The sequence below is a fragment of the Eleginops maclovinus genome, chromosome 2 (genome assembly GCF_036324505.1).
Source record: "Eleginops maclovinus isolate JMC-PN-2008 ecotype Puerto Natales chromosome 2, JC_Emac_rtc_rv5, whole genome shotgun sequence".
In the NCBI taxonomy this organism is placed as follows: Eukaryota; Metazoa; Chordata; class Actinopteri; order Perciformes; family Eleginopidae; genus Eleginops; species Eleginops maclovinus.
Window position 1 is genome coordinate 12,779,203 of NC_086350.1, and position 12,458 is coordinate 12,791,660.

A 12,458-nucleotide genomic window follows, 5' to 3' on the forward strand; every position below is an offset into this window, starting at 1 on the left:
ACAGGGGCCTATAAGGGTGAGGGAGTTAGACGTTACTTCGACAGAGTGAGAAATAGTGGTATATTTGAATTTGTATAGATACATTTGTATAGCACAGTGATACATTGATCTCTGTGCTCATAGCTGTTACCTTCATGAAGGTAACAGGCTAGTTTGGCCTCACTACATGTAACATCAAAGCTGATAACTCAACCGTGTCCTTCCCATTAACAACAGAGCATTGACTGACAAGTTGATGACCACCAATCACTCTCACTGCATGTGGAAATTGTAAATCCTGGATGTTTGGAAGACTTTGCCGAAGTGCATATTGCATATTAACCAATATTAACCATATTAACCGCATAGCTGTTAAATAGAGAGTCAATAGTGTAGCTAAGTGGCATGGTGAAAATGAGGCTGACGCATTTGTGAGAAATTTTGAAAGGTGGGACAGAAATGTAACCAGTTAGCAATACAAAAAATCTGCCTAAAGTTGGGTGACTTACTCAGTACAGGCATCCAAAGTAATATCCATATTTGTTTCTCATATCAATAACATTTTTAGTTAAAATGGCTGTCATCAGCAGCATGCAGCCTAGCATCGATCAAACTTTATTCCTCAGCCACCGCTCCTTAGCAAGCTTGCAAAGCGTACTCTGTTTCTATAAACATCTCCAGCTAACCACTAAGGATGTATTATAAAAACTGGACACTAAAACCCTTATTCCAGCAAGTGTGTGAATATGCATTTCTTTTACCAAGGAAAACCTGATACAAATGGGGGATAGACTTATTAGAGCCCAGTCCAGAAAACATGTAGCAGTTTTTAACAACAGCTGCATGCTTGTTTTTTGCAGGTCATGAGAGAGGAAGCATGTTGCCAGGATGAAGCGGGTGGTTATTGGGTGTGGTGTGTGAGTTTAGGTGTGTCAAAATCTTTTTTGTAACTGAATGTCAGTGATGCCACCTTAATTCAATGGACGTACAGGAAGTAATCTTTGTACAGTCTGACTTCTTTGGTCAGTTTGAGAGGTTCTCCAGAGTCTCCTCAACCTTAAACATTTCTTAAAACACAGAGGATGTAATGGCCTGTGAATGGCAGAGAAGGAAGACTGGGCTTTTGTTTGAAAGCTCTTTAAATCGTGGGCTCTTAAAAGTTTATAGTCACTTCTTGTGTCTGCTTTAGGCGCTTTTTCCATCCCAAGACTCTTCTTGTGCCTGCTCTATATTAACCCACTGACACATAACTCATGTTTAGTTGCTAGAGATTGGAAAGCTGAGACTTTGGCTCTTGTTTTTGTCTTTAGTAATCATTTAGCTCCTTCTCAGTTTCAGTCTGGACCCCCATGAAAGTGTCACAAGCTGTTGTTTGGCCTAAAACATCACACTGTCCCTCTGCTCTTATTTAGCTCAGGGGATTATGGAGCCAGATTAATGGAGGAATTCCCTTTGTACAGTGAGAGCCTGAAACAAACTGAGGACTATGCAGGCGTAATGAATCAGACCTTTCGATTACCATGGGCTTTTGTGTTTAACTTTGTGCTTTGTTGGCTTTCAATCTCGACTCCTTGACTGGGAATTTTCTAAATAAAACGAAACTCTGTATTTTTTTAAATCCCAATTATATTTCGTGAAGGACCCTGTTGTGTTTCACCTGGCTCCACATTAATCTCAGACGTGATTGTATGAAGAGTGCCGCCCATCCTGTCACAGTTATAATCTTGTCAGACATGGCTTCATCTTTGCATAGTGCTTGGCTGAGCATTTAAGAAAGTCCACAGTATGGAGGGGCGTGTATGTGGTTGCACAATTTATAAAGAAGTGCCAAGAAGGTAAGCATGACGTCAATAACTTTCCGGTTTTTGCTAAACCACAAATGCTACATGTGAAATAGTCAGACCTAAAGTTTTCACCATAAACAATATCAAATATCCTGCTGTGTTCTTTGAAGGGAATGCTTGGGCACTTGTATATTTAACATTTATTACAAGTCAAATGTAGATCTTAGGATATGGGGTGCATTTGTGGCTTAATAATTATCTGCAAAAGGAACAGCCTCATGGACAGTAGCGAGGCAAGAAACAATAGAGCCCAGCTTTGTTATTGAATTACGTCTGACATGCTCCCCTGAGAGTATAATTCACAGGATACTAAAAGGCTCGGGTGACCTACAACATGAACAAATTAGCTGTTTTGTGCTTATCTCATAACAGGACCACTGGAAGGGAAAAGGGATTTCAAGGCCGTTTATGAAAGTGGTGTATTACAAAGATTACACACGGCTGTGGTACTGTATTGTCCTCCATGGAAATGTAATGTGCCTGACTTAGATTTTTTGTTTCTCTTCTGCTGTTGTGACCAACATGAAATACTTCTCAATACAGTTATGTTCCTCATATGTGTATGACCTGAGAACAAAGGTCAATTATTTGAAATCTGATTCGTAGAAAAGATAACAGTAACACTAAGGTAGATGGGTTTAACATGTCTATAATAACTACACCAAGCTTGTCAGTGTGTGCCCAGGTCTTATATAGTACAATTGTGATCATTAAATGTATGTTCTTTGCTCTGCTTTGTTTTTCGTGCACAGCAGAACTTAAAAGAATAGTTTTACAGTTGTGAAATATTGTTATTTATTCAATTTTTTTGCTGATAGTAGATTAATACCTCTCTCAGCAAGAGCAGCAGCATCAATTGAGTCCCAAAATAATTCCATTAAGCCACACTGGAGATTGTAATACAGAATTAACTAACATGTGTCCGCATAGCAGCTCCATAAGAGGTAAACAGAATGCTTTTTATTTGGAGCACCTCGCAATAAGTAGATTAGGCTCTGGTTCTTGGGGAGAAAAATGCTGAAGAAGTGAAGCAACGTCGGACTTTGCCTATGTTGTGACTAAGAGTTCCAGTTCAGGCTCATGCCAGCTTAATCCTATTGTGGGAGACTCAACTTGCTGCATGCTTTTCCTCTGTTTGCTTTGACCTTAAGAAGAAGAAAAAAAATCAAAAATATCCTAATCTTTCATGTGAAGATTATCACCAACTTCCAAATAGCGTTGGCCCTATTTCTCATGCAGAAGCTGCAGTTTGATAAGAAGGCACGGTCCCTCATAGATTAGTGATCTCTTCCACATGTGAGGCTCACACTGTGTCACAATGTTATCATCAAGGAGACAGCGCTCTTAAAGCAACAAGGGGTAGGCACGGATCTCTGGGGAAACATTTATCGTCTCTGTGGTCGGTTGACTTGTGGTCTAACTGAGCAGTCATTTCTTGCAAGGTGATTTCACCAACACAATTTCCTCTTCCTCTTTGCTGTTGGCAAAGCAATGGTGATTTTGTTGCTATGGGAAAACAACATTCAGTTTCTAAGGAAACAGAGAGTGTACATGCCTCGTTTGCAGCACCACAGGCAAACTCGCATGTCACATAGCGACTGCAGCCCTCTGTTGTGAAAGTGCTTTTAAACTGCTCAGTTTCGTTAGTATGCTAAAGAAAGACTGATGAAATTCTAAAGCTTGTTCCTGTGTTTGAATCCCTCTTCCTCTCTGTATATAGATGAGGTTAAATGGTATTGTTTGTGATTTCATTTTCAAACTTTGATTTTAGTCTTGCATCCACACCGTCAGCAGAGGAACTTTTTTTTCATTTTATAATGCCTCAGAGGTTTCAGAAGCAAGAGGTAAATGCCTCTCATGCTCTGGCACCTCATGGACACACATCTATACTCTGTTCATTTTCATGCTTGTCTGACTGTCTGACCACAGAGATGTTTCGGCTGTGTGCATGTAAGCATGTTACTACTCCAACATGAAAGCCCCTTTTTCTTTTGTTTCACTCGTCGCCTTGCATACATGAAGCTGTTTATACCACATTGTAGCCGCACCTAACAAGTCTGTGAGCCATTTCCTTTATGTGAAGAATAAACTATGATGTGAATGAGTTTACAATTATGTGAATGTGTTGACTCCCTTCCTACTTTATGTGGGTGGTCAACATGGGAAACAGACTAGCACAGACGTACAGAGCTTAGTCACAGTTTCCACGCTTGTTCATTAAGTGGCTGCTCCTGGCATCCAAACAACATCTTACTGGAGGCTGCATGCTGATAGCAGCAAACTACAGGCCAACTTGCAGCCAGTAAAAGGGGGGGGAGTGAAATGCTGCTGGACCGGAGGAGGAAGTGGAGCCGCAGAGATGACGGTGTCTTGTCTCGATGCTATTTGTAGTTATCATCGCCTGTTTTTGTGGAAACCAAACTTAGAGCAGGTTTTGGTTTGTCCGTGTGTGCCAGATACAGTCCAAGAGTCTAATAATACATCAGATCACAGGATATAACATCATGGAGAAATTTGTCTCCCAAATAGAGCTTTGAGTCTTCATTATTGGCCTGCAGTCTGAGTCACAGCGCCAGGCTCTCACTCCGCTGACAGTGCGCTAATGAGGATTTTGGATATAGCTCCACATTTCACTTCAAGCTGGCCGTCAGAACAGATTAGGACAAAACAAACTGTTTCTGTTGTCAGGTGTCGTCCTCACAGTGTGTCTCTTTGTTCATTGCGTTTCCCTGAGAAGGATGGGCCATCTGATTATAAAGAGTACACTTGCCGCTGCTGTACTTGCCGTGTGGTTTTTAACTGGATGATTTGATCTGTCATGACAGCCAAAATGTTTTACTGTTTGCTGTCTTGCTTCATACTGTAACTGCTGGAAAGGCCACATGAAAGTAGAGCTGAAATTGACAATATTCTCTGGTTCTGGCCTCTCAATTATTCATATTTTTTGTATTTTATATCATTTTAAATTAAATATCTTTCAATGTTTTTGCTTTTGACAAAGAAAACCGTTGAAAGACTTTTTGACATTTTATTAGGTAATGGATGATTAGCATTTCTTGATGTGTCTCAATGCTGCATGTAAAGTAAAATGTTCACTTTTTATCATCATTCCCAAATTCTCTTGTCACTGTATGCCAACATTTGCACTTTATTTTCCAATCAGAGCAGAACATTATTCTCTTTGTCTCAACAATAAGCGCAATAAACAGCAATAATAAACAAAAGCGTTACAGTTCATCTGTAATAAACTATATGAGGTTGGAATATCTAGTTCACTAATCTCCCAACATTTATTGCCATTGAGAACATAAGAACTTGTTAGAGTAGTAAAGGTGTTTTATAGCTTACCCAGAACGCAATAACTGTGTTACAAAGACCATATTGTGACTACATATATGACTACTGAGTACCCAGAGTATATTATTCACAGCTATTCTAATAAAACTTGCCGCCTCTGTTTTTGGGCTTGTTTTGTATCACTATAAACATATTTGTGAAAGCGCGGGGTGAGTTAAATGAAACCAAACAACGCAGTTAACTAGATATTTGTTTCTATGCAGGAATCCTCTTTTCTACTCTCGTGTTCGGGCCTGCCTGTGGCTTTATCCTCGGCTCCCTCTGCACTAAGTTCTACGTGGATGCTATCTTCATCAACACCGGTGAGTTCAATATTTCTCCAGTGTTGAATTATTTCCCCGCTTCTGTCTCTCGCTCTGTGATGTATTGACCTCTGCTGTGCCTCTCCACAGATAAGCTGGGCATCACTCCAGAGGACCCGCGGTGGATCGGGGCCTGGTGGGCCGGCTTCCTCCTGTGTGGTGCCTTACTCTTTATCTCGGCTCTCTTCATGTTTGGTTTCCCTCAGTCTCTGCCGATCAAGGAGAGAGAGGAGGGGGCAGACAGTGAGCAGGTTATGCTGCCTCCCTCTCTGAGTGCAGACTATGAGACTCCAAAGCCAAGCAATGGTGTTGTATGCAACCACGAGCCTGCCAACAGCCCCACCTGCTGTCAGCAACTCAGGGGTGAGTGTGCACCCTCCAAAGTGGCACTGCAGTGTTGAGATGCAAGAAAAAATACACAGTCTTTTGAAATGTATCCATTCTATTGATTAATTACGTTTTTATATTTGTCATGTAAATAGGAGTCACATATTAAACAGTTAGTTACAGCGGAAAATGTTCTAAAATGGATACAACTTAAACAGTGTTTAGTTATAAGTATTCAGCTCACAAAAATATTCAACAACAAAAACTTAAGACATCTGAGTAAAAGTACTTAAAAAAAAGTCAAAGTAAATCGTATAAAACCTTTAATGCCTGCATTTTAACCATTTAGTATCCACCAAATAATTGGTTTATTTTATGATTATATGATATATTTACTGTAATTGACTCATGATACGTTAATGTTATGTTGTTTAATTGCTACAACACATTCAATCAAATGAGATCAGAGGAAGCCAAAACAGACAATAAGAGAGTCCTGTCTGTCCTGCTAACCAACATGCTCAGATATTAATGATCATCTTTCCTTATTTCTTTACAAATAGTAATCCCTAAGGTGACCAAGCACCTCCTGTCCAACCCGGTGTTCACCTGCATCATCCTGGCGGCCTGTATGGAGATCGCGGTCGTGGCTGGCTTTGCAGCTTTTCTGGGGAAATATCTCGAGCAGCAGTTCAACCTCACCACAACCTCTGCGAACCAGCTGTTAGGTCTGTATTTACAGCAAACATGCACAAGCACGCACACTATATACAGTTTATCAGTATGATAAACAGGGTTTTTCAACTTTTATGTCAAAGGTATGACAGCGATTCCTTGTGCATGCCTGGGGATCTTCATGGGCGGTCTGCTGGTGAAGAAGCTGAACCTGTCAGCACTGGGAGCCATCCGCATGGCCATGCTGGTCAACCTGATTTCCACCGCCTGCTACGTCTGCATCCTGTTCCTCGGCTGCGACACCGGTCCCGTCGCAGGAGTGACCGTCCCATATGTCAATGAGTAAGAGAGAAGCTTTGTATTAATGGTTGAATAATGGAACAGGCAGAACTGAGATAATTCTGAGGGATTATGAGATGAGGAAAGTGGAAAAGAACTAAGTATTTTTATAAAAAGACAGACTTTCCTAAACTAAACTACTACTTTACTAAGGTTCTAGCCTTTCTTAATCCCCCCACTGATTCTCTTAAAAATGTTCTGCATTATCTTATTATTTCAGGACACTAAAAAGCCCACTGCTGTTTTTTGTTTTTTTTATTTCTTCTAATTTACTGATTTACTTATGTAATTAGAAATCTAAAAATATATTCAAATACAATTAGGGAAAAATAATTCATCATGACATTTTTGGGTTTCAAGGGGATTAAAAGCCAAATAATGTATAGATACCACTGAATTAGAGGATAATTCGTCTGATATAAAGGGTTAAAGTGACTTCATGACACCTTTGGGCTGAAACAGGTCAGGCTGTCTGTAAATACATCTGATTTCAAAAGGTTTAACTTCCTGGAAAACTGGTCTAACAACGGGCTCTGTTTCGCCAATATTCAAGACATAGCCTGACACCTTAGCTTTTTATTGCTCAAAAGCCACAATCTTGTTCAGCAGATCAATAATGATATTGTATGTAAAATGGGATTAAACAGGAAATCACCAGGAGTAAATTAAAATAGAGTTAAATTAAAAAACCAACATAGGTATTTAGATTCAGCAGAGAAAGCTAGACTATAGATTAAAACCGTTAACTCTAGATAATGTGTATATTATTATATACTCTTGGAAGCTTCAGTGCTTTTTTATACCATAGTTTGTCCATTTGTGTCGTATCATAAATATATTATATTCTAATAAATAAACATGAGCCGTAAACAACATTACAGCACTGAAAGGTAACACTGCTGCCAAGGTTGGAGGACTTTATTGGAGGGTCTAAATGTGCAAATAAAAAAAATCTTATCACTGCCAGTCACTGGGGCACTGTGGGAATACTTTTTTATTATTAACAACTCTGTGTCATCTCATGGAGTCTATAAAAAAGGTTTTCTATTCAGAAAGTGGCCTCGTGCTCCTCTTTGCTGCTCACACTGAATACAGATGCGACAGACTTCACTGAATCAGTCACCGGTCCAATGAAAGAGTTGTAGCGCTCATTTTTAAGTAACAGGACATTTCATTCACTTTTAGAATGATGAATGTTATGAACCCGCTCTTAGGCCACAACAACAGGAAATACATCATAATAACGTTTTAACATAAAGGTATTTTACTAAACACGTTTGAACCCAATTAATTCAATTTAAATGCTAAGCAGGGATTTTTAGAGACTGATTGTGAATGTCAGTACAATCAATTGTAACAGTGTGCATTAGTGAAAGAGTGTGTGTTTGTTTTGTGGGTTACAGATGTGAATGTTTTACTTCTGTAGATATCTCTGCAACACAACAAAAAGACGTGTTTGACATAGCGTTTAACACTGCAACCTAATCACATTCTGTTGTAGAGTTTACTTTATGTTTAAGCTTTAAAAAATGTATCAAATGTCTCTTTTCTATTTAGTTAATTGGAGGTCTTCGTGCACCCATGTTGAATAGTATAGATTTTTTAGGAAGATTTTGTCCAGGAGTTAAGATCCAATCCAAGATTCATTTCTTTAAACAGATGCCCTGTAAAACCATACATGACTGATTCTGATGTTGAAAAAGCAGATTGATACTAAGTGGTTCAGTTGTCTTTAATTCTTGTTAGTTTCAGGAGTATTTTTGTCCGTATGGTGGTCTTGTGGTAAATCTGACTTAATGGCTTTGCTACTTTTATATCTGGTACCCTGTGCCCAGCTTTCTCCGAGCAGGTTATCTGTGCAGTGCAGTTTCCATGGAGATGTTAAAAGTGAGCCATAGAGTCACTGAGTGCTTCTGTTGCTCAGGTTTCCCTCTTTCTCTCTGTCCAGGACGCTGCGGGTGGGCGAGAAACCAGAAGCTCAGTGCATCAGTCAGTGCAACTGCTTCACCTCCTCCATCAGCCCTGTGTGCGGCTCCAACGGTGTCACCTACCTATCCGCCTGCTTTGCCGGCTGCACCCGGAAAGGGAGCACTCGCATCGGGTCCAACATCTCTCAGGTCTTTACCCCTCTCTTTGTTTTGTCGCAGCAATTACTAACATACATTTTCTGACTGTGCCGCTGGATCTCCAATAAATACATTTCAGATAATGCTAACTTTTCATTGAAGTTCTTAGAATGCCCTACATACTTTAGAAAAAAGGTCCCAGTATTTCACAGCCCTGTCGTCAGCTATAACATGCCGGGCATTTAAGTGGTGCTGTGGTTGTTCTCAGATCAGATGCTGACTGCAGATTAGTGACTTTTATATTCAAATCACATGCAGAAAGAATTTCTCTCAGCTCAGAGGCATGAAATAACACTATCACTGCTTTAGCAGTACTTTTTTTAAACCGCAAGTATATCAAGTACAGATCACATGTTTTGATACCAGGCGTTCATCCAAATGTGAGAGTAGTGTGAGTTACAGTTATAACACGTCTTCCATGAAATTTAATCTGTTATTTTTAAAGTGGTTCCTGGATGAAGCCTCTCACCTTTTCTCTCAACAGAACCTGACGGGATGTGCATGTGTGTCCTCTGAGAGTGAATTAGCCACAGCGACCCCAGGGAAATGTCCGATGCCGGGCTGCCAAGAAGCTTTCCTCATCTTCCTGTGTGTGATCTGCGCCTGCAGCCTGGTCGGAGCCATGGCCCAGACACCTTCTGTTATTATTCTCATCAGGTATGTATGATTTATATGTACGAGTGTGAGTGTGTGTGAAGTGTTTGTGAATCGGTATGTTCTTGCACAAAATCAATAAGCTTAAAAAAATTATCATTTTCTCGTGAAGGACTGTGAGCCCTGAGCTGAAGTCGTACGCTCTGGGAGTGTTGTTTCTTCTGTTACGACTCCTCGGTAAGAGATCATTGATTTCTGATTCTTTGTTTCTGTCTCAATACTAACATTTACCACAGTCACTCACACAAATACATGCCTCGATCAACCTGAGAGGCTTTGTTTGTTTTTCCACATGGAGACAAATCAGATCATCTGTACAGCAGTACAGTTAACTACATTGGGAAAGAAACGCACATTCAGGACGTGTAGGGAGTGTAAATAAGAAAGCTCAAAACAGGTTATCTAGAAGCATGCATGTCTACTCTTACAGATCATAAATGAGGATTCTTTTTATTCTTTGTGTTGAGGAACACATTTTCTACACACGTTTCTTTTGAGGAACAGAAAGAGTTTGTGGGCTCAGTCAGTGTTTTTGTTTTACAGGATTCATCCCCCCTCCTCTGATCTTTGGTGCGGGGATCGACTCAACTTGCCTTTTCTGGAGCTCAGACTGCGGGGATAGAGGAGCTTGCCTGCTGTACGACAACGTAGCTTACAGGCATCTGTACGTGAGCCTCGCCATCATCCTCAAGGGCATCGCCTTCCTACTCTATGCCACCACATGGTATTGCTTGCGCAGGAACTACAAGAAGTACATCAAGAGCAATGAGGGCTACATGACGGCGACCGAGTTTTACCCCTCTCTCACAGAGGGCCCCAAACTAGTCGACAGGACAAAGTTTATATATAACCTGGAGGACCACGAGGTTTGTGAAAATATGGAGTCAGTTTTATAGTTTGTTATGCAAGAAACAGATAATATGGACATTCATATTCTCTCATAGGAATATTTTTTTCTTCTTTTCTTGAAAGGATAACGTTTTTTGATAAAAGGCAATCTATTTAACGGCCCGTTAAAGTCTAAGAAGACATTGCCCTTCACTGACCTCCACCAAACTTTCAAGGGGTCCATTTTAGTTGTTTACATATCGGCGAGGTGTTGTCCAGTGTTGCCGGTGAATTCCTGTGTTGACTCGATGGTAGAAGACGACTACAGAACTGTCTGGCTCAGTCCTAGTTGATTATTAGTGAGCCGACTTGAAGCTATTACAACTAGTTGCCATTTCGTTTTAGGTCTGTCATGACTCCAGTGAGCAGTGTGGAAAATGACAGTTTCCTTTCAGTCAGTGCACTGTGTGTTCTGTCTGTCACTCTCTCAAAAATGAGATTGTTATGCTAAAAGTTTGGGTGATCTTCAGTTATTCATATTTAAAAAGTTGCCAAGTGTTTACAAACTAATAGTTCATTAGTTAATGCATTTTGTTTCAATGCAGGAAAGTTTCTTCTAAAAAGAGAACAGAAACACCCAGATGGTTATGCCTATTAGATGTGTTAACTGTCAGAATATTAAGTCTAATAACTTAAAACAAGGTAGTGTTTTCATGTCATCATGCACTGTTCAGTTATATCTTGCTGGATCACAGGCACTGTTTTTGATACTGTTTAGACTAGGCTGTGAAGTCATGTCTCATAGGTGCAATTCATATCTGATACATCGATGTTTATTACTAGCTTTGTGTCAGACTGCAGGTTTGTTTTTCATTATAGCAGTTTGTTCCATATCCACATTTGTATTTACATTTGCAGACTTTATTCAGCCTAACGCGTCTTAATAAGGGATTCATCAGAATGTTAATTATATTTTCTTTTGACTTTCACCTAGTGGAAGCAATTACAAAGATCAAGAGTAATATTTCTATGTTTGGTAAAAACAGATAAGAAGTAATATATATCGGTGTCATTAAGCCCAGGATGTTTTATTAGGTTGTATTTGAAAGGACAGTATAAATTATATATGATCTAATTGTCTGAGATGCGTTTGTGTGATGTCACATTAGATTTGGGACAATTCATAGAAATGGGAAGATGTATGGTGCATTATTGGGTATATAAAACAGCCTGTTATGAATGGAATAAAATAGAAATGTTCAGGAGTTTGTGTGTGCCTTGGTCAAATAAAGCAAACAACTCTGCAAGCATAGAACACACTGAATATATTCCTGGACATGAATTTGAAGTCTTTAAGGCACCGCGGCACACACTGTACGACTTGTTTCTTTACTGATTTCCCTGCAATTACAGTTTTGACTTTGTCCCTTTTCTTACACTTTTTGTATGGCAACATATTGTTTATTTTACTCTGGAAATAAATTATTTTTCAGAAAATAAATGAAAATTTGACTTTTTCATTCTTTCTACGAGAATAATTAAAGAGTTGCTCTGTAAAGTGTTTGGTTTGGTTTTATTCTATCGTACCCAACCTTCACACTACACACTGACAAACAAAAATGCACTTTAGCTAAACAAGATGGGTGGGGGCGAATCTATTAAAAAGGGACATGGACATGGAAGAACAAAATTCACGGCTCATATTTCCCCAATAGAGTGATAACTCAGTAAGATGTGAAGTATTGACCCAAAACATTAATGGACCACATAAGCACACAGACTTATGACATTTTTATTTGCACAGCAGATTTACAGCCTGTATTTCAGCTATTATCTTTAATCATTCAGTCACTATTCATCAGGGAGCCATTGACACTTTGAGAGGCTGTAAAAAAAATAGCTCAATTTTTAAATATCTAACTATACAAATTCTTAACTAAACAAAGATGCCTGTCATCTACAATCTGCTATTCATATTTTAATTGTCTCTAAAAAGCTGCAGGACTTTCATGAGCCTCTAAAGTATA

The 12,458-nt window shown here is 39.5% G+C and overlaps 1 protein-coding gene across 1 annotated transcript in view; it reads left to right on the forward strand.

Annotated features, from left to right (window-relative positions):
- The window catches only part of slco3a1a (solute carrier organic anion transporter family member 3A1a), a 30,480-nt gene extending 18,532 nt beyond the window's left edge, over nt 1–11,948 (forward strand). Inside the window, exons 3-10 of the mRNA XM_063907706.1 lie at nt 5,384–5,482; nt 5,573–5,845; nt 6,373–6,537; nt 6,628–6,826; nt 8,772–8,940; nt 9,434–9,606; nt 9,716–9,780; nt 10,147–11,948. Coding sequence (XP_063763776.1) covers nt 5,384–5,482; nt 5,573–5,845; nt 6,373–6,537; nt 6,628–6,826; nt 8,772–8,940; nt 9,434–9,606; nt 9,716–9,780; nt 10,147–10,499 — 1,496 coding nt within the window. The 3' untranslated portion in view covers nt 10,500–11,948. The remainder of the gene's footprint in view (nt 1–5,383; nt 5,483–5,572; nt 5,846–6,372; nt 6,538–6,627; nt 6,827–8,771; nt 8,941–9,433; nt 9,607–9,715; nt 9,781–10,146) is intronic.
- Nucleotides 11,949–12,458: the final 510 nt, after the last annotated feature.